A 22,359-nucleotide genomic window follows, 5' to 3' on the forward strand; every position below is an offset into this window, starting at 1 on the left:
TAGTGATGTATCCATGTTTCATCCACAGTGACGAAACGACGCTTAAAGTCCTGCGGATTCTTCTGGAACAGCCGCAAAACGTCCTTGCAACACTTCACACGATTTCGTTTTTGGTCAAGAGTGAGCAATCGCGGCACCCATCTTGCGGATAGCTTTGTCATGTCCAAATGTTGATGCAAAATATTATGTACCCGTTCATTCGAGATGCCCACAGCACTAGCAATCTCACGCACCTTCACTCTCCTGTCATCCATCACCATATCATGGATTTTATCAAGGATTTCTGGAGTAGTAACCTCAACAGGGCGTCCAGAACGTTCAGCGTCACTTGTGCCATTATGGCCACTCCGAAAATTTTGAAACCACTTATAAACTGTTCTAATCGAAGGTGCGGAGTCACCATAATGTTTATCAAGCTTCTCTTTAGTCTCCTGAGGCGTTTTGCCTTTCATAAAGTAGTTTTTAATCAACACACGAAATTTTTTTTCGTCCATTTTTTGAAAATCACTCGACTTCCTCGATTCAAACGAATGCCAAACACAAAGAAATAGACCGATCTGGCTGAAACTTCGTGTGTGTTCTTCCAAGAGATGCTACTAACTAAACATAACCTCGATACGCGCCAGTGGTGCTATCTCTCTGACTTTGCACGGACTTTTCAAACGACCCTCGTAGATGTTACCAGTTTTTGTCGTGGTTTGCTATAGGTTTTTGAAAAACACGTTTTTATCGAGTACCTAAATCCAAAGTGGATCTACCTATGTACAAATTACAAGTTGATCGTCTTTTACTTTCAGAGATTTCTTGATTAGTTAATGTAAATAAATTATTTATAATTAAAAACCAAATGCTTATCTCTCGACAGATTTTTAGTTTATTCAAAATTTAGAACAACACGTAGAAAAATTTTTTAGCTGTCAATCTCCAACGAAGAATCGCAACCTAAAATCACCTATTTTCTTATAGTCACGTTAGTTTGTTTAAAGGCAATTAAAACTGTTATTGCCTTTTTTTAAGAAGGATTTCTCCAATCTTTCCGGAATATGCAGAAATTAATAGAAATTATTTAGTGTAAGTATTTCAAACTCTTCGGCCATGAGCTTACAAAAATATATACGGTTCTAAAGTGAAATTTTAAGTTGGATGCACCACAGTTTCCACTTTTGGTTTCCGTTCTAGGCCTGAATTTTTTCTGGATTTCCTTGAAAATCATAGGTAACGCATACAGCAACAACATACATACGAATTTTAATTCATAACGGTTTGCCAAGCATACATAATTCTAATAAATGCACTCTAAAGACATAATTAACTTGATCTTATTTACTTATTACATGAAATAAAAGTCAAAGACGCGGACCTGGGAATCGAACCCACTTCCAATAACATATCGTAGTAGTAAGAGTCGCTTCTCTTACCTCTAGGCTACCGTAGCGCCAAGCTGACGCATTAATTTTATGTTTTCTTGATCCAAAATAATAATCGTTTAAAATAGTAAAGGGATAAATGAAACATTTAATTTAATTATTATAAATAAATTATGTTTTTTGAATAAATTTCTTCAAACAAGAATTGCAGCTCTTGCAGAAGTCTTATGATCGTTTCAAAGCTGTTTTAGTTAAATAGAAGTTTTATTTCATGGTTCTTCCATCGACATTCATTTATGATTCGATATATGGTTCGATTATGAATGTTCCTTATAAAGATGATCCTAATTAATTCAATTAATTCGATGTTTATTTCTTATGATAGTATTTGGTATGAATGTGTTTGTTTGTTCATATGTTTTTTATTTGCATAACATGATAATGAAGGATGTTTTAGAAGATTTGTATCTGAAGATGCTCTTCTCTCCCCTACCAATAGGTTGTTTGTCTTCAAACACCCACTCCTTGTCTGACTAGCCGATATTAGAGCAAAGGTAAATGAGGTGTTGTTGAAAGAAACCTTGTTGTATTCAGCTTCGAAACTCCACCTTGCCTATATGTTGGCACTTCAAAACTACCCACCGTACCCAACCCAGTATTCTACCTTCTCTTTCGCAAAAGAGCCCACCTACATAACTGGCGCTAATTGGGTCTTAGTGCTTATTAGGCAAAGTGGGATGCTTGGCAGAGGGTTTGAGTTCAACAGGGCATACAACAAGGGCTGGGGATGGGCTGGGCTGGTAGAGATTTTTGAAGAGGTTCCGGTGTATGCCGACGTCAACAAGAGGAGTGAGCAATAGAAGGAACAAGAAGGTAAGTTGTATAAAGGGGTAGGCGAGAAAAAGGGTTGTTTAGTTGCGAAAAGCGTGTATGTTACCTGTTGGTTGTCATGGTGATACGAGAAGGTGGCGCCTGCGCTTCAGCCCCGCCTACTCTGACGTCAACTGATCAGGACTCCGCCCCCCTGCCGGGCCTGCTTTTCCTACTATCCCACTCTCTCTCTTCTATTTGTATCTCACTTATTCTCTCGCTCAACCAAAAATAAGACCCGGAGGGAAGTTGTGGCGGGTGATGTAACCTTCTCTGGTGGGTAGGACTTGTTGGGAAGCCTCTTCTATACAAGCTTTGCCTGCCGCTCTCTTTCGACCAACACACAAGAGTTCCCCTTATACACTGCCCTGGCCCAGGGGTTACAGCGCTGGCTTGGTTTACTCTGGGCCCCAATCTCCCTGAGTATCCTAGGCCCCCCCTACACCCCTCACTCCCTCTCCCTATTCCTGTATAATATTACACACAAATACACAAATAGTAATATACTGAGCCCCACCATACCTCCCATTCCATCCATCTGGGCACTTCATCATCCCATCTCAGTCCTAGTTGGCTCTCTCCCTCCTTGTCTACAGGGATAATACACACACACACACACACACACACACACACACACACACACACACACACACACACACCGCCCATCCCTCTTTACGCCCTACTACTATCTCACTCATTCAACCCTACCCAAGAGTCATAGCTCTGACTCACTTGTTTGATTTGTGTAATTGAGTTAGATGACTAGAAGCAAGGCCGATCTACTCGCGGCATCATCTCGCAAGCTCGTATACAGGGTAACCGTTCCATTTTATATAACTCGGTCCAAAAAATAATTATTACATAATAATCAAACTTTATCCCCCACCCAAACAATTCTTCTTTTTTTTAAATAAATAGAAACAAATTTATGTATAATAATAATTAATTGGCTCATTTTATCTCAAAAAATAATAATATTAACTTTTTCCAATAAACATCGTAAATAATTTAAACAAAACGAACATTTTTATCCATTCAAATATATCTTAATTCAACTTGAACTATATTTCTAATACTGGCAACATAAATATATACCAAACATCTTTAGCAACTAGTTCGGCGCATACTGCAACTTCCATGAGGGGGTCAATGTTCAGGTAAACACGTTCAACATTTTTATAACTTTTCTCTTTTATTATATGTGTATAATACTATATATGTTCCTGTTTTCTATGTGTTTCAATTATATAATCTTATTAAATAACTCTACACAATGTTGCTTCTATTTTAATGTTGCTTTTAAAGAGAAAAAAAAATTGTTATCTTCATATTTATGTATCAATAAAACTTAATTAATGTGGTCACTCACATGACTTTAATGTCTGAAGGTTATAACTCACCAATTTTCTTGCAACTGTAAACATCTGTATTATATTTTATTCTCACAATTATACCGTAATTAAAATCGTATATACCTACATAAAATAAATAAATAACGTTGCAGATCTGTAACGTTACTAAGTACTGCCCTATAACGAATTTATATTTAAATAATAATAATTAGGTAAATGTTATAAATTTATGTGATCACTATGTTTACAAAACATGGCCATTTTTAAAAATTCTTGATTAAGATGAACTATAAATTCAATCAGAGAAGAATAAAAGGGTTTGTAGAGAATAGAGAGTTTAATTTAGGCACCATTTTAGCGACAAATTTACCTTTTTTTTGTTTTTGTTTTTAACAGTAAACAAGGTTTGCAACACTGCACATTATATAATTAGTTGTCTTGAACGAGGGCGGAAGCACCTACTTCACTGTAAACTTTACTTTGCTGACAAGTAAAAAAAAAAGTAGTTACACGTATGGGATTCGAACTGGGGATCTTCTGTTTAAAAAATCTACGTACTCTAACATCCGTCCCCATTTACATTACAACAAAAATGACTCTTTGAATTGTAAGAGCCTTTTTTGGGGGAAAACTTACTATACACCCAAATCTATTTCATGATAAGGCACCTTCTGTCAGCTGATTTTCTTCAAACTTGAATATTTTGTCCCATATTGTATTCCTTTTAATATTATTTGGATGGGAAAAGATATCTTACAGAAATGGGCAAAAAAAACTCTTCCACAGTTTCCCTTAACTTCAAATTTTCTTCTAGAAGAATGTTTCAAATAAAAGATCTTTGATGTAGTGCAACCAGCGTTGAGGTAACTTTCAAATTAAATGGATAAATTAATTAAAAAAGTAACCTTTTTGTGGCCCTTAATACAAGTTGTTCGCTTTAGTTGTTTTTTCAAAAGTTCTCTATAACTATCCATTTTTTTCCCTATATGAAGGGGCTAAAAATAATAATAATACGTAATCCAAATATATTACAGGCAATGCCCCGTTATATATTTGTTTACCATTCAAAATAAATAAAATAGAATTTATTATAAATTAAACTTTATGCCAAAAACTGTTATTGATAAACGTAAACTAATAAAGTGGGTCAGATTTAATGGAAGTCAGAACCTTTATAATTCAGTTGGCAGTGGCCAGTGAATAAATGAAGAATTATTTGTATTAAATTAAATCTTTGTTAATGAATCTTATTATCATTAATTTAAAAATATTTGTATATTTATACTTTTAGAATTTTTACTGAATGTGTATACAACAGTATTTACCGAGTGTAGGGTGTTTGAACAACCTGTTACACTAAAATGCAGCTTAGGGGTTAGGTCGAACATCGCATTAGATTGGCCCTTCGAAAGGGTGTCCAATAAAATATTTTCTTTTCATCAAATACTATGTTGAAATCTTAAATTGAGAAATCAGCGAGAATGTAGGGAATCTGGCTAAGTTATATAATTGTTTTCTAATGTCTCTCAAAATTAGAAATTTTGGATTTCCATTGTGATTTCCTTTATTTAGTAAATACTTACTTCTTTAGAATTATTTTGCAGGCAGAAAAATAATTAAGAATCCAGTATTACTTCATAAATTCTTCCAGAACCTTTTTTAAGTCACACTTTTAGATCCAAAATGATTTCTCAGCGTTCTGGATTAATTCCAGATTTAAGAAAATGTACGAAGTAATCTGCTGGAAAAGCGTTGTTGTTAGCTTCTATTAGACCAGAAGGATTTTTAGAAATTATTGTTTTCTGGTTTAATTTTTGTGCGGAACCACAAATTTTATATTTTGGTACCGCTAAAGGAATAGAAAGATCATTTGCTTTCATTTAAAATCTCTCAACTTTTTGGGCTAATCCATTTAATTTAATTAAATCCTTTAATATTTAATTATCTTCTCTTTTAGGGTTACTCTATTTTATCTTTCTTTTTCTTTTCGTAATTTTTGCGTAAGAAAATAGGGGCTTCACAGGTTTTGGGGAGGGGATGGTGACGTTAAAATTGTTTTCAGTTATTTTGTTTTTATGTTTTACAAAAAAATTGTCGTACATTTTGTCCCGAAGACTGGTAAAACACTAAAAGAAAAATGTCCCGGACACCAATGACGACGCGTTTTAAATTTAAACATGTATTTAATTTAAAAAGAAATGAATTTGAAGAGATACGATTTAATGCTGAACTATATCGTAAATGGGACGACACCTAATTGGTAGTTGGGCGTTAGGCCTCGCCGAGTAAAAATAGGCAATTACTTTACTTTCTTTTGTGTATACATATTTTTTTCCCCCACTAGAAATATCCCATTTTGACGGAAGAGGTAAAATTAATTAAAAACAAAAACAAAAAAAAAAAGATATAAAAGAGCCAATAAAAATAGCTAACGGACATATTTGAAAAATGGTGGAATGTTTAGATTGTGCTTAGTTCAAAATGCAGACCACAGATTGCTCTGTTAAACGCGCATAACATCCACGATTTAAATTAATTTTTAATTTCCTCTTTGTACTAAGGTAAGATAAATATTAAGGTCTTGTCAAATTTACTGCATAAAGTTTTACACTGATAAAAATATCCACATTGAAGGTCTTCTATGTACGAAAAAGTGATAATTAGCAGATAATCTGCGAGCATTTGCTGCACGAGTTTAAAATAATTTAAAATCCACAAACTGTTGTCACGTAGTAGAGGGAAAATGGCGGTTCTGGGACGCTTTTTTTGAGGAGCCAATCAGAATGCAGGATTTCTTTTTGGCCACGCCCACCGGCCTATCATCGAATTCGACGAGGGTTTAGGCCACGCCCCTCCCCCCTCCCCCCTTACCCCCTCCCCTTCCCCTCTCCAATCAGCGAATTCGACGACACTTCCTCTACCCCCCACCCTATCCCTACTCCTACTACATAGCACTTACCTTTACCCCCACCCCTCCTCCTCCTGCTCGTTGTCCTCCTCCTCCTACAAGATGGCGGACCTCATACCAGCTGTTGTGCACAGCTGTGCTCTGACCAGCTGTTGACCACCACAGCTGTGCTCCGACCAGCTGTTAGCTCCAAGATGGCGGACCTCATGCCAGCTGATGACCTGAAACATACCTCTCACCCCCTCGCCCATTGATGGAGAGGAGGGTGAATTTTTTTTTATTTCTTACCTTGGATTCGATCCTACAACCTTCGTGCTGGTAGCCACGTCATCTTCACCACTCGGCCACAGTGATAGTCTCGCTCACTGTAGTTTTTAATGTACTCTTATGTTTTACCTTGGAATTATTTTTTAAAAAAAAAAAAAAAATCTAGCCCCCTCTCCTAAGATTTTTTTCTTTTAATAACCAATTTAAATTAACTCCCCCCCCCCCTTCACTGTTACACACACAGGCACATATATATACACACACACAATATTGAACTTAAATATTAATGGCTGACTCACTTTAAATAATGAAGAAACTTACCCCCTCCACCTGGGCTGCATTCGCTGTTGATGACGTGACCTTCACTCACTAAAAACTAAACACGAACTAACACTTAGTCCTACCAGCTACTACTAGCATTCCCTCCCCCCCCCCTCTCCACCACAATTACGTCACATTGTAACTAGCCAATAGAATTGCATCTTTTTTTTTCCAAACGGTTACCTCTCAGGACAGGTTTCTATAGCAAGCACCTGTAGCCCCCCACCCCTTCCTTAACTTTTGTATTTTCTATTTTAAATAAGAAATATTATTTAAACTGCTAACTTGTATCATTTACGCATGCGCAAACTCCAGTCTCCAGTGTGTGATAGATCTTTTAAAAAAAAAAAAAAAAAAAAATACAGGAGGCAGTTGCAATATCGATTACTTCTATCGGCTATAATATCGGTTGTATATGTATTGATTAATATCGATTTTATTTCTTAGTATAAGTAATATATATAACAACAGCTGGTTAAATAAGAAATATTATTTAAACTGCTAACTTGTATCATTTACGCATGCGCAAACTCCAGTCTCCAGTGTGTGATAGATCTTTAAAAAAAAAAAAAAAAAAAAATACAGGAGGCAGTTGCAATATCGATTACTTCTATCGGCTATAATATCGGTTGTATATGTATTGATTAATATCGATTTTATTTCTTAGTATAAGTAATATATATAACAACAGCTGGTTAAATAAGAAATATTATTTAAACTGCTAACTTCTATCAACTAGGCATGCGCAAACTCCAGTGAATTGTGTGTGTGAGAGTAAGAGAGAGAGAGAGATCTTAAATATACAGAAGGCAGTTGCAATTTCAATTACTTCCTTCAATTACCATATTTTGAAAAATAAAAAATAAAATAAGAAATTATTATAACACAACTTGTTATAACCTTAACTTTAAAATAATGTCTATAGATTGGTTTCCTTTGAATAAAGACTTCTATTTTTCTCTATATGTTTAATTCGAAAGACAAAATATTTATATTATTCTTATATCTCTTAGTATTTCGCTTTACCAACTATACAAACCTGAATATGTCGTTGTAGCCTCAATAGGCTAACTCATATTATTTCTGTGTTATATTTTAATAATTTACTTTACCTCAAGTCTGAATCATCATACTTAACCCATTTAAACTTTCTTGTAATATGGGAATAATTCAAATGTACAAAGGAAAAAATAAGAATAAAGCAAAATTAATTAAAAAAAAAAAACATTTTTTATTGATTTAAAAAAAAATAAACTTATTAAAAAAAAAAGATGACATCAATAAAGATGTCATAAGAAAGGAATTTTTTTAAACATTTCTTTTATTGTTTAAGAAAAGAAATGTTTAAAAAAATCCCTTTCCCCCTGCAGGCAGGCCTCCACTAAATCTTCATCTTTCACTTTTTCTCCCTGCAGGTATTGTTGCATGATTTTATTTTCCTTTTCTGCCTGCAGGCAGGCTTCATTCTCCTTTTCTGCCTGCAGGCAGGCTTGAATTAACTGATCTTCCTCCTCTTTCGAGGAGGAAGATAGCAATTTTTCCTTTTCTGCAATTTGCAGCGCCTGAAAGAAATAATAAATATTTTGTTTAATTATATATATATCAAGATCAATATAAAACAATAATGCATTTTTTTTTTTTTTTTTTTTTTTATTATATTGTTATTTAATTACTTTATCGAAAATATCTTCTTCTTCGCTGTCGTAATAATGGGGCCTAAGGGCCCCTGAACGGTTGGGGGTGGAATCTCCCACCGCCCAATCGATGTTCAAATCCCAAACCTGGGCATTTGAAGTCTGAAAAAAATATTAATAATAATTAGTATTTTTATTACTATAATAGTATGCAATTAAAATTAGCATTTAAGAGAAAGTAATAATTATCACTTACTTCTTGAGAGTAGTTGCTGCTTGCCGACATTCTTGTGATAATGAACAGCGCTCTGTTGTTTAAACTGCCCCCTTCTATCATATCAGCTAACGGACAAGTTCCAACATGATTTGAACTGACTTATTGTCTAATTTCATTTAACTTTGTGTGTGTGTGTATTTGGATACTTATCACTAACACTATGATCATTTTTTATGTTTTATTATTATTTATATGTGGCTTAGTATTATTTAACTTGCACGTCCGATCATGCCGTGTTTGCATTGGTCAGTAACTAACTTTGATACCCCCTACCCTTAGCATAACAATCACAAGAGTCTATAGCATTTCCTGTTTTTTACTTATAATCGATATAAAAGAAGTCTCCGAATTCTGTTGCGCTCATACAGCGTTCAGAGTTTTTGGTGACAACATCTATTCCAACATCCTGCCTGTTTTTTCTAAAGCAAGTACTTTTTTTAATTAATTGTTATTTTACAAATATATATATTCGTTTTTTTTCTTTATTTTTTTTATTGCTCTTTTATTATTTTGCTATATTTCATATTTCCATTCAGTATTTTACATAGTTAATTTTTATTAGTTTTATTAGTTTTATTAGTTGTATATATATATATAATTATTTAGTAATTTTGTGTTATTCTAGTTTTTATTCTTTTTTATTTTTAAAATAATTTTTTTATTCTTTTTTCATTTTAAAATAATTTTTTAATTTGTATTAAATAACTGCGTTAAATTATTTTGTATTGCTCTTTTATTATTATTTTTATTATATTTCATATTTTCCATTCAGTATTTTACATAGTTAATTTTTATTAGCGTTAAATTATTTTTTATTGCTCTTTTTTTTTTTTTATTATTTTTATTATATTTCATATTTTCCATTCAGTATTTTTACATAGTTAATTTTTATTAGTTTTTTATTAGTTGTATATATATATATAATTATTTATTTAGTAATTTAGTGTTATTCTAGTTTGTGTATGTATTAAATAACCGCGTTAAAATATATATATATTTGTATTATTAATATTTTTCATTACATTACTTATTATTTTATATTACTTATTATTATTTTATATTACGTGTTATTTTATTAATTATGGAGTGTCTACATTGCCATAAAATATTTAAAAGGGAAGATAACAAGAATCGTCACGAAGTTACATGTATATCGCGCAGTCAACGCCATCTTTGCAATATTTGCGGCGAGGGATTTTCTTCTAAGAAGACGTTGACTGCGCACATGCGTCGTTGTGGCAATGAAACACTGACCATCATGACTAAAAGAGCTCGAATAGATGCCGCCAACGGAAGTTTGTATGAAGTGGAAACGGCGCACGGAGGGACTCTTCGGACTTTCTTTCTTCCATGCATTGAAGTAGCTGATGCAATGGAATTCTTAAATGCCCAGTTAGGCACATTGCGTCAGTTACTTGCAGAATGCGTGGAAGAGGCTCCCCTCAAGTACAACTTGGTCTTGGAGGCGACATTTGAAAACATCAAAGGTGAAACATGTGATCGCGCCTTCAAGACTAAGAATAAAGTAATTTATGAAGACTCCTCCATCGAAGAATGCTTAAAGGAAAGTTTTAAGAAATTAGTGACTGAGATGGAGGAGTCCACATTAAAGGGGAGCGGGTGGTTTTTGAAAGGGTTTGATGGGGTCCTTCTAAGGGTGAACCGTTTCCAACCCATGGGAGGTAACAGCTACATCCCTTTACCTCCCCACATTGCGAATCGAAAAGCGGTTATAAATGTCCAAAACAATGATGATCAGTGTTTCAAGTATGCCATTCTCTCCCGTCTCGTAACTATTCATCCAGAACGCGAAAGTAAATATAAAAATTTAGAACACAGGTACAATTTTGACTGCATTTCCTTCCCCACTCCTCTCCATGAGGTGAAAAAATTTGAGAAATTTAATAACATAAGCATCAATGTTTTCGCCCTTGGAGAGAAAGGAAACGTGTACCCTTTAAAGGTGGTGAAGCAGGAGAAGGAAGACCATCGCGACCTCCTTCTCCTAATGATGGAAAATGGACGGAGCCACTATACCTATATTAAAGATTTTAATAAATTAGTGGCCCGTCAGATTACTGAGCACGAACAAAGGGTACACGTTTGTAAGCGATGCTTCACGCACTTTAACATCGACAGCGTGAACATCGTTGAGCGGGTGAAGGAGCATATGGAGTACTGTGGAGAGAACAGAGCGACTCGAATTGTCCTGCCCACATGCAATGACGATGGGTCTCCTCCAACTGTATCTTTTACTAAAGTGCAAAATCAGATGAGGATTCCCATCGTCATCTACGCAGATTTTGAATCGGTTTTAAAAAAAATTCCCAGCGATGGCAATTCGAGTCGCACCTACACGACTCCCTATCAGAGTCACCTTCCAATGAGCTTCTGTGTTTATATTAAAGTTGCAGAAGACATACGCCACTGTCTTCCTGCCGATTTCCCTGCAGAACCCTACATTTATACAGGTGAAGATTCTGCAGAGAAATTCATGGCATACATAAAGGCAGTGGCCGAGAAGGTGGCTCTGGTATACTCCATAAAGAGGCCAATGCTACCCCTGACACCATCTCAGCTGGAAGACTTCCAACAGTCCCAAACCTGCTACCTTTGTCACAAATCCTTCTCTAGATCCAATCCTAAGGTGGCGGATCACGATCACATCAGTGGTATGTATCGTGGTCCTGCTCACAATTCCTGTAATATCCTATACCGCACTCCTCGTTTCCTTCCCGTCTTCCTCCACAATCTGAGCGGATATGACGCCCACTTTATTGTACGCCAGTTGGGGTATGACACAAGTCGCATTGACGTCATCCCCAACAGCGAAGAGAAATATATCTCTTTTAGCAAACAAGTGGGCGCTCTAACCGTCAGATTTGTGGACACCTTCCGCTTCTTGTCTTCCAGCTTAGATAGGTTGTCCAAGAATTTGCCCAAGAACAAATTTATAGATATGGGTAAATTCTTCCCCGCAGACAAGATGGATCTGGTCATAAGAAAAGGAGTGTATCCCTACGATTACACAGACTCGTTCGAGAAACTTAGGGAGACGGTTCTACCCCCTAAGGAGGCATTCTATAGCACCCTTAATGAATGCCATATCTCGGACGAAGACTATCAGCATGCTCAGTCAGTTTGGGAGGCCTTCGATATTAGAACCCTAGGGGGGTACAGCGAGCTCTACCTTAAGGTAGACGTAATGCTCTTATGTGACATCTTTGAAAATTTCAGAGATGTTTGCATAAGAGCATATTCGCTGGACCCTGCCTGGTATTTCACGGCCCCAGGACTGGCTTGGGATGCCATGCTGAAGTGTACAGGGATACAATTAGAACTCCTTACAGATTATGACCAGCTCCTAATGATTGAGCGGGGCATAAGGGGCGGCATTTGCCAATGCAGTCATCGCTATAGCAAAGCCGATAATAAATACCTCAACCCAGATCGCGACCCCCTTAAGGAATCGAAATACATTGCCTACCTAGATGCAAATAATTTGTACGGGTGGGCAATGTTAAATCCGCTTCCTTCTGGAGGTTTCGAGTGGGTAGAACATCCGGATACTCTAGACTGGGGCAATATGCAAGAAGATGGCCCCTTCGGGTATATTGTTGAAGCCGACATAGAGTATCCGAGCAAATTGCACGAACTGCACAACGATTTCCCCCTTCTCCCGGAGAATAGGGTGCCTCCGGGACAAGTTACCAAGAAACTGTTGGCTCCATTGTCCAACAGGGAGAAATACGTTGTCCACTTCGTCAATTTGCAGCAAGCCATGGGCCTAGGTCTCCGGTTAGTACGCGTACATAGGGCGCTGCGATTCAGACAGTCCCGTTGGCTTCGTTCCTACATCGACCTCAACACTCACATGAGACAACAGGCGACGAACGACTTTGACAAAGACTTTTACAAACTTATGAACAACGCCGTTTTTGGAAAATTTATGGAAGACGTACGCAAACGGACGAAAATAGAACTGGTGACTGACCAAAGACGACTGAGAAAACTTATAGCAAAACCCACTTTTAAGGACCGGACAGTATATACAGAAACTTTAGTGGCAGTGCATCTGGACTTTGAGCAGATCACGATGAACAAACCGATTTATGTTGGAATGTCCATACTTGATCTGTCCAAAGTCCGGATGTACGAGTTCCACTACAAAACTATGCTCAAAAGGTACGATACAGACAAACTTAAGTTAATGTATACCGATACAGATAGTTTAATTTATGAAGTTAAGACGGAAGACTTTTACAGTGACTTAACAACAATAATAAACGAACTGGACACTTCAGACTACCCTAACGGACATATACTTTACAGCACAAAAAATAAAAAAGTGTTGGGGAAGTTCAAGGACGAGGCCAGCGGAGAGCCTGTAACTGAATTCGTGGGCCTCCGCGCCAAAATGTACGCTTTACGTATCCGGGGACAAGAGTTAAAACGGGCGAAAGGGATAAAAAAGGCAGCTGTGGAAAAGAAAATAACTTTTGATGATTATGTGGCTGCCCTGTTCGACGGAAAAGAGTTTACCACCTCTTTTAGAACAATCATTTCAAAAGAGCACAAACTCTTTTCCGTTGAACAGAAAAAAGTATCTCTTTCGCCCCACGACGACAAACGACATCTAGTCGATCGTGTTCATACTCTTGCCCATGGCCACTTTGCTATAGCGAATGTACCTGTGTAGCCTCGTTTCTAGGGGTTGTATATAGTGTACATATTAGTCAAGTAGTTAGGTTAGTTTAAGGTGGTGGTCATTTTATTTATTTATTTATTTATTTAAATTATTTAAATTTCTTAATAAAACATTATTTTTATTTATTCATTTTATTATGTTTTTTTTTTTTTTTTTTTTTTTTTTTTTTTTTTTCTATTCATTCAAATTTTTTTTTAAATTCATTTATTTCACTTTTTTTCTTTTTTTCATTTAAATTTACTCTAAATTTAGAAAAAAAAAAAATAAAAAAAAAATAAATAAATAAATAAATAAAAATACAAAAAAAAGGTGGCGGGAAATTCTATTTTATATACTTTTTTTTTAATTTATAGTTAGTATGCATGCTTTGTAAATATTTGATCTTAATTTTAATATATTATTTATTTATTTTTTACTTTTTTTATTGTTATTGTTATTGTTATTTTATTTATTATATTTACTTATTATTATTTTTTTTTTGTATAATGAGCATGAGTTATGTATATATATATATATATATATATATATATATATATAAAAGAGACGGGAGAGCGATTCTTGTTATTCTTCATCATGCGCTTGATAAAGCAACATCACACCCTCTCAGTGCAAAACCTTGACGACAGGGCCTCTTCCAAAAAATGTTCCAAACACGGTCCGCTTTTCCCAGATTCCATTAGATGTTTAATATGCGGACCGTCTAATTGTGGGAAAACTAACCTGATGTTGAGTTTAATATACGATCCAAAGGGGTTGAGATATGAAAATATATATTTGTTTGCAAAGTCATTACAACAGCCCAAGTACCGGAAGCTAGCTCAAATTTTAGATCCTTTAAAAGATATTGGCTATTTTGAATTTGAAGACAATTCTCAAGTTCCCCCACCTAAAGAGGCCCTGCCAAATTCAATAATTATTTTCGATGATATAGCATGTGACAAGCAAGATAATGTAAGAGCCTATTTTTGTATGGGGCGCCACAGTGGAGTTGATATATTTTATCTAAGTCAAAGTTATACTAGAGTTCCTAAGCACTTAGTAAGAGAAAATGCAAATTTCCTAATACTCTTTCGGCAAGATGAATTAAATTTGAGAAGAATTTACGATGACCATATCAATTCCGACATGGAATTCAAAACTTTCAGAAAAATTTGCCACAGGTGCTGGAAAGAAAATAGATTTGGCTTTCTAGTGTTGGACAAAGATAGACAGATTACTGAGGGAAGGTATCGAAAAGGTTACGAAGCCTATATAATACCTTAACCTCGTTCTTGAACATCACTGTTCATTGAGCCATGGAGGGGTCAACTAGTGACGTTGTAATGCGTGAAATAATCGAAACCAGAAAGGCGATTCAAGAAAAGTGTAATTTATTGAAGAGAAACAGAGAAGAGACCGATGAATATTTGAAAATGAAATATCAACCTTTATTGAGTCCATTGAAAGCATTGGTGGAAAAGCAGGAAAAGCCACCACTTGAATTAAAACAATCTCCTAAACCGGAAGTAGCTACTTGTGAAACACCCCTTCCACCTCCAAAGAGGCTAAAATTTTTGAGGCTGGAATCGGCTACTACACCACCGTCAAGATTATCAAAAATATGGCATGAAGAACTTTCAACCACAAAGCGACCGGAAGTACTAAAGTTAACTTCTTCTACTTCTGCTGAAGCAACTAGCCCGCTTCAAGAGGTACGAGAACAAGCACAAACGCCTGAAGGGAAGGAAATTTCAGCAAAATATTTGAAGGAAGTTGGAGAAATGTCCTCAAAATATATCAAAAAATTTATTAAAAATGAGACCAAGGACTTGGATATGATATATGGTGTAGTTTATGACGGCCGGAGATTTAGTATTGGTGACTCAGTGGTCTCCATCAGCAAAGACATTCTATCTGTTGGTGATAATACCTATTTCGGCACACCAGGTCTTTTCGAGTTATTATTCATGACAAATCCAAACTTGTCTCTGGTGAAAAAGACGGATTATATCAATTATAAGAGCATACTGCAACAGACGAACGCTCATAGAGAAGGGCACAGCCCTTCCGGACCAATTAAAGTTCTGAACACAAACATGAAATACAAGAATGTGATTTCAAAATTGTTTTCAGCAAAAAGGGGTGCTGGATTTGTAGATCCTAACAAGCTTGTAGATCGATTAAGAAGCTTACTTGGTACCAACAATGCCAGCGCAGAAATAAAAAGTATTGAAGCTCAGCTGAGAGATGGAGGTATAATAGCGTAGTGTGGGCATAAACAAGCTTCATTTCATCATGGCCTCTGTTAAGGAACAGATTGTAAACGAGTTGCATAGACCAGCAAGAAGAGTGTTCAAGAGAAGAGCAGTCCTTCTGAAGGGCTTAGATGATCTGTGGCAAGCCGACCTGGTGGAACTAATACCCTATTCTAGATTCAATAAAGGTCACAAATATCTGTTGACTGTGATTGATTGTTTCTCCAAATATGCATGGGCGATCCCTCTGAAGAATAAGACAGCCCTGGAAGTGAGTCAAGCATTCGAGAAAGTATTAGCCGATCGGAAGCCAAACAATTTGCAAACGGATAATGGAAAAGAGTTTTACAACAAGATATTTGGCAAGCTGATGAACGTGAACGGTATAAATCACTATTCTACCTATAGTAACTTAAAAGCTTCAATAGTGGAGAGATTCAATCGTACTCTGAAAGCGGCAATGTGGAAAAAATTTAGTCTCCAAGGATCGTACGACTGGTTAACCGACATTAAATCGCTATTGAACAAATATAATAACACTAAACACAGAACGATTAAAGTGGCACCGGCTTCAGTACGGGGAAAAGAAATAGAAGAACAGCTATTACGTGAAGTATATGGGAAGAAAACTTTGAAAAACGGCAGCATTCCCAAGTTCAAAGCTGGTGATCATGTACGCATATCCAAATATAAAGCGCAATTTGCTAAAGGCTATTGCCCTTCGTGGTCTACAGAAATATTTAAAGTTGCTGAAGTGAAAAATACCATACCGTTCACATATCATCTGAAAGATTATAAGGGGCAAATGATTGCTGGAGGTTTCTATCAAGAGGAACTGCAGCTGGCCAAACATCCCGACAGTTACCTAGTGGAGAAGGTTATTAAACGGAAAGGTGATAGAATTTTGGTGAAATGGTTGGGCTTAGATAATTCACACAACAGTTGGGAGAATGTTAAAAATATTCATATATAAAGCCAGAAACAACTAACATTGATTCAGTTTATCATGAGACGTGCTAAAGATAAGAAGAAAAAGAAGAGAATCATCCCCACTCCTAGGCGGATGGGTGGCAAATCTTCAAAATTGAGTGTAAAAGCCAAAGGAATGCTGGATACGCTACCTCGCCTGCGGTTAAGTAATTTTGATCTAATTAAGTTGGCAAAATCAAATAAAATTCCTCATTTCAGAGGAGTATTCATGATTGATGAATTTCCAAAGAAACCATGGAAAAATGAACGAGCCATTTTTAATTTGGATAGCAGTGTTGGCAGTGGTACTCACTGGGTTTGTTACAAGAAGAGAGGTGAATATGTTCAATTCTTCGATAGCAGTGGTACCAATCCCCCTGCTGAATTTGTCCGTTATGTAAAGGGAAATCGAATTTCATGGAACCGGAAGCAGTATCAGAAAGTTGGCACTAACAACTGCGGTCAGCTTTGTCTACTCTTCCTGCTGGATGTCTTATAAAAGAGAGGCTCACAACTGAAGTTGCTCATTTGATCACTAGACTGAGATGGGTTTAGACTTTAGAAGAGGCGATAAAAGGACAGTTGCAGAGAAAAAGAGCATCATTCCAGTGAGAACAGTTGCCGAGCGAACATCGCTGACCAACAGCAGTATTCGATTTCTTCAGGCTGCAGGTTACTACGTTCTATCATCATCATGGAAGTGTTAGATTTGGAAGAGAAATGTCAGTTTGACAATTCAATCGAGTGCATAGAATTGCATTCCCATCACCCATATGCTTCTTCAAAACTACTACCAGGCGACGAAATACGCATTAGTGTACAGCATCAAGATCTATATACGCTACCTAGTCAAAGTTTGCTCTACTTGGAAGGCAAGTTTTTAAAGGAAGACGGCTCTGCAGTTCCTGTTTCATCCAAATTGACCAATAATGCTTTTGCATTTCTATTTGATGAAATAAGATACGAACTAAGTGGAGTTGAAATAGATCGAGTAAAAAACCCAGGAATAGCTTGTACACTTAAAGGGCTGGTTTCGCTTAAGGCAGGTTGTCAGTATATTACAAACTGGGGCTGGTGCTATCCTCAAAGCGATGCTCTCAACATCACTTCAGCAGAAGGATGTTTTAATTTATGCATTCCGCTATCATTGCTGCTGGGATTTTGTGAAGATTATCAGAAGATTGTGATTAATGTTAAACAAGAATTGATACTTGTTAGAAGCAGACAAGATGGAAATGCCTATAAATTCAACAGGCTGAATGAAGAACAAGCGGTGGAGAGGTGTAAAATTGAAATGGTGAAGCTTTGCTGGATGCTGCCCTATGTAACAGTCAACGAACATCAGAGATTAGCTCTTATGCGTCATCTTAAATCTGCTAAGGTATTTGCTCTAAGTTTTAGAAGTTGGGAACTCTATGATTACCCTTTGTTGCCGGCCACTCAGAGGCAAATCTGGTCAGTAAAGACAACTAGCCAAATGGAAAAGCCCCGATATATCATTCTAGCTTTTCAGACCGGACGTGCTAATAATGTGGAAAGCAACGCTAGTCACTTTGACCACTGTTCAATTTCAAATGTAAAACTTTATCTTAATTGTAAAGCTTTCCCATACGGCGATTTGAATGTAGATTTTTCGTCTAACCGTTTTGCCATTCTGTATCATATGTATGCTTCCTTTCAAATGTCATATTATGGAGAACAAATGTATCCTCTAAGTTCTTTACAAAATTTTAAAGAGAAAACACCCTTAATTGTAATAGATTGTTCTAAACAGTGTGAATCTATTAAATGTGGCCCGGTAGATGTTAGATTGGAATTTGAATCAAAAGAAATGTTCCCTCCAAATACCACTGCCTATTGTCTTATTATTCACGACAGGGTGGTAGAATATAATCCTTTAACAGGTATTGTACGTCGTATGGTATAAGAAGGCTTGAAGAGCTAATTCAGTGTTCAGAATGGCTCAGACAGGCCTACTGATAACTGACTTCCAGTGTTTTGTAGACAGTGTAGGAGGATATATTGTTAAAGAGCTTTCTCTATTAGACTATAATTTTCAATCAGTTAGACACTGGATATTCAAGCCACCTGTCCAACATAAACAATGTGAAAAAAGTAGAAGAACCAATTATTGGTTAGAAAATTATTATCATAAAATTAAATGGAATGATGGGGATATTGAATATGAAATGATTAGAGATATTTTCAAGTTTATTGATTGTAACTATAAATTTGTTTTTGTTAAGGGTAGTGATAAGAAAAAATTTCTTTTGCAAAATCTGTACAGTTGTTGTGTAATTAATTTAGAAGATTATGGTTGTCCAAAACTTGATTCATTAGAAGCAGCAGGAAATCAGTGTATTATACACAATACTTGTAAAGAGAAATGTACGCAATATCGAATTAAAGCCATCAATTGCTGGCTCAACAATAAGTTAGGTTGGAATGAGGCGGAAATATTTTTGCCTTGAAGTATGAATGTGGTCACTGGCGAATGCATTGAGTTGCACACAAACCTGAATGTTGGTCACTGGCGAGATGTAAAATCTCGTAAACCATGAATGGATTTGTACAGATTCTGTGCAATGTTTGAATATGATTGGTGCAAGGCAGCTAAAATTCCAACATTGAAATAAAGTGCTTCGATAGCAAACATTTCTCTTCTTATTTCTTTCATATTAATGTAATTAGAAATTAAATATTTTATTTGTATTAGAAATTTTTTATATCTGTCTGTAAATATAAGAATCTTTTTTTTAAAGTTTTGTTTCAATAAATGTATTAAGTCAAATAATTCTTTTTTTTTCAAGAATTCCTTCTATTATTATTATTAAAAAAAAAAAAAAAAAAAAAAAAAAAAAAAAAAAAAAAAAAAAAAAAAAAAAAAAACTAAGCAGCAGTTTGCACACGTTGAGAATAGTACATGAGAATGGTAAGAGTCATCATTATTATTATTTTTTTTTTTTTTTCATTTGCCTGATCAAACAGTCAATTTAAGTCTACAAACATTCAATGTTTTATTATTATTTATAAAGCAATAAAAAGCTAATAAGGACAAAGTTCAGTTTTCAAATTTTTTCTAAGAAACATATGAAGTTAACGGACAGGTTGAGTCCTGTTTCAAAGGTGGCAGGTGTGGAATCACCTTAGAGAGAGAGAAACACTTGTCAGAGAGAGAGAGAGGGTAAGGGAAGCTCGCAATTCTATTGGCTAACTATAGGTGACGTCACTGAGGGGGGGGGGGGCATCCGTAACGGTAAATTAGTGAGGCTTGTAAGATAATTCTCCATTCGCTACCCACACTCCGAACGTTAACTACACACACAGCAAAGGTAAGTAATAATACTTAAAAAAAAAAAAAAAAAAAAAAAAAAAAAAACATTATTTTAATAATGATGTGATACTTTCATATAATATTCTTCTTTTAGATGTCTAAGTTGGCCAGCTTTTTGAATGATGTGAATATAAGGTCAGCGGGCATTGGCAAACTATCAGATCTGAGAACCGGATACTCATACGAAGTCAAACAATTCGAAAGAATCAACACTAAATTTGGAGATGCCATCGTTGCCCATTTACATTATATTGGCCCGACAATGGACTACCCAACGAGGATCTTCCTTCCACGCAGATTGAATGCATATCTTATGTCGTTTCATGAATATATTTGTATGTCAATTACTGGTCCCACCCCATGTCAAACACTGGTTCCACCGAAAATTCGGTATGTCAATTACTGGGTCATTGACATACTTCCAAAAAAAAATCATTTTTGGTAGACATAAAGATCGAATTTACTGCTTTTAAAATATTAATAAAATAAAGTACATCCTACTGGAGCGGTACAATTTTACAATCTACACCTGGAGCCAAAATAACGGAAGTTATTCTACCTTAAACTCGAATTTTTTCTTAAGCAGTCAATTACTGGTCCCTTCACCCTATAACGTTATAGACACTGTTAAACACAGCATTTCAGACGATACCTACAGCTTACAAGAATTTTAATGAAATTATAATTCAGCTATTTATAAAATTATAACAGCCGTTATCAAGTATGTAAAGTTGAAGAAAAATCAGTTTATAAAAAGAAAAAGGAAATGAAAATTATTGGTACACTAGATTTCGAATCAAATTTTATACTTCTTCCGACAGTACTGTGATAAATGTTACCTAATTTCCATTCAAAATAATACTTTTTCGTAACAATACTTCACCATCACTTTAACAAAACGTTGAAATACTAAATATATAAGAAGTAAAATCCAAATTATTCCCAAACTTTTGTGTAACAACTTTAATAAAACAATAATAAATGAATTGATAAGGTTAGCTATAAAATTTTGTTACAAAATTTTCTGCATCCTGGAGGAAACTGTAGTGTCCTCTTGACCTTCTGACCCCATACTTCGATCGGATATTCCAATCTCTAATATAATGAAAGTTATTTTACATTTTATAATTTTACTAATAATAATTAGCGACTCGCTAAAGTTTGTTAATTTTGTAATTAAATTAATTGATTATACGAACCACCTTGGTTATTTTCAAATAGAATTATTATAATTTAAAGCACTAATAGACAAAAGATTAACTTAATTTTTCTATTATTTGTTAGCAAAAAATCATTCTTTAATTTTTTTTTAGGCTCATTTAATTGTCTCTAATTTACAGAGACACATTTTTAGTGGTAAACCTGGATTTAAAGTTGATGCGATATTTGAAACTGAAAAGTTACTACTATTGTCCAAAATCCAAAATATTTATATTTGGTGAGAGGGGTGGCACATTTGAACAGAATTTACATTTTCTGTTGCAGAGTGCACAGAATCGTATTATTGAACCTTTTTATCTTGTTTTCTACAACTTTCAACTCTTCTTAACAGATCTATATCAATAAACAGTTGGTACTTTACATACATATCTATATTTTTTTAATTGTACCTTTGTACACAATATAAAATAGAAAGAAATGATATTACTTTACTCTGAATCTACCTTCTATCAGTTATTTCTCTCACTACTACATTACTTTCTCTTTTAAACCACTGAAATCTAGTTCAAAAATCAAGAATGACTCAGTTCGGGATGTTGTACCCGAAGTGTGATGGGTTTAGGAAGTTTGAACAAAATATTCGGTTTGTTGCGCTTCTTAATGTAGGTTCGGACCACTTTCCCCTTCTCTGCGATTAAACAAAAAAAAAGTCACAAACTTGCAGCTCGGTAGGGCGGCACATTTTAACTGTGATGTTGAAATGTGCCCCCTCTCCTTCCATAAAAGAAAATATAATATCTAACACTTTTTGCAAGCAAATAGACTTTTGTAAATACTAGATTTAAAAATACGAATTCCAAATGTTAATATGGGCTAACAATACTTACCACCTTGTCCACTACAATCTTCACAATACACTTCACAAAGCTGCAACAAAATTTTTGCTTCCACCTTACA

At 35.3% G+C, this 22,359-nt stretch overlaps 3 protein-coding genes across 4 annotated transcripts in view; 2 read left to right on the plus strand and 1 right to left on the minus strand.

The window, feature by feature from the left end:
• Positions 1 to 2,923: 2,923 nt before the first annotated feature.
• bru3 (CUGBP Elav-like family member bruno 3) overlaps positions 2,924 to 22,359 on the plus strand; it is an 838,385-nt gene continuing 818,949 nt past the window's right edge. Inside the window, exon 1 of one of the 2 annotated variants that reach the window (XM_074127777.1) lies at positions 2,924 to 3,394. The gene's annotated coding sequence lies outside the window, so the exon portion shown is untranslated. The remainder of the gene's footprint in view (positions 3,395 to 22,359) is intronic. The other variant, XM_074127785.1, reaches the window with a different exon arrangement.
• On the minus strand, positions 8,414 to 9,056 carry LOC141454452 (uncharacterized). Its single transcript, XM_074128688.1, has 3 exons — positions 8,976 to 9,056; positions 8,759 to 8,881; positions 8,414 to 8,647 (listed from the first exon to the last, which is right to left on the minus strand). The coding sequence occupies exons 1-3, from the start codon at positions 9,054 to 9,056 to the stop codon at positions 8,414 to 8,416; spliced, it is 438 nt and encodes a 145-aa protein (XP_073984789.1).
• Positions 11,167 to 13,695, plus strand: LOC141454453 (uncharacterized). Its single transcript, XM_074128689.1, has one exon. The coding sequence runs from the start codon at positions 11,167 to 11,169 to the stop codon at positions 13,693 to 13,695; it is 2,529 nt and encodes an 842-aa protein (XP_073984790.1).

Source organism: Rhodnius prolixus, unplaced genomic scaffold, assembly GCF_049639745.1.
Source record: "Rhodnius prolixus isolate KJV_2025 unplaced genomic scaffold, Rpr scaffold_9, whole genome shotgun sequence".
Lineage (NCBI taxonomy): Eukaryota > Metazoa > Arthropoda > Insecta > Hemiptera > Reduviidae > Rhodnius > Rhodnius prolixus.

What these genes read in the sequence shown, in the direction of transcription:
- LOC141454452 (XM_074128688.1), bottom strand. Translation starts at nt 9,056, where the DNA reads ATGATAGAAGGGGGCAGTTTAAACAACAGAGCGCTGTTCATTATCACA. An exon ending in GCAGCAACTACTCTCAAGAA is followed by an intron (nt 8,882 to 8,975) that starts GTAAGTGATAAT and finishes TATTTTTTTCAG; the next exon opens with ACTTCAAATGCCCAGGTTTG. An exon ending in AAGAAGATATTTTCGATAAA is followed by an intron (nt 8,648 to 8,758) that starts GTAATTAAATAA and finishes TATTTCTTTCAG; the next exon opens with GCGCTGCAAATTGCAGAAAA.
- LOC141454453 (XM_074128689.1), top strand. Translation starts at nt 11,167, where the DNA reads ATGGAGTACTGTGGAGAGAACAGAGCGACTCGAATTGTCCTGCCCACA.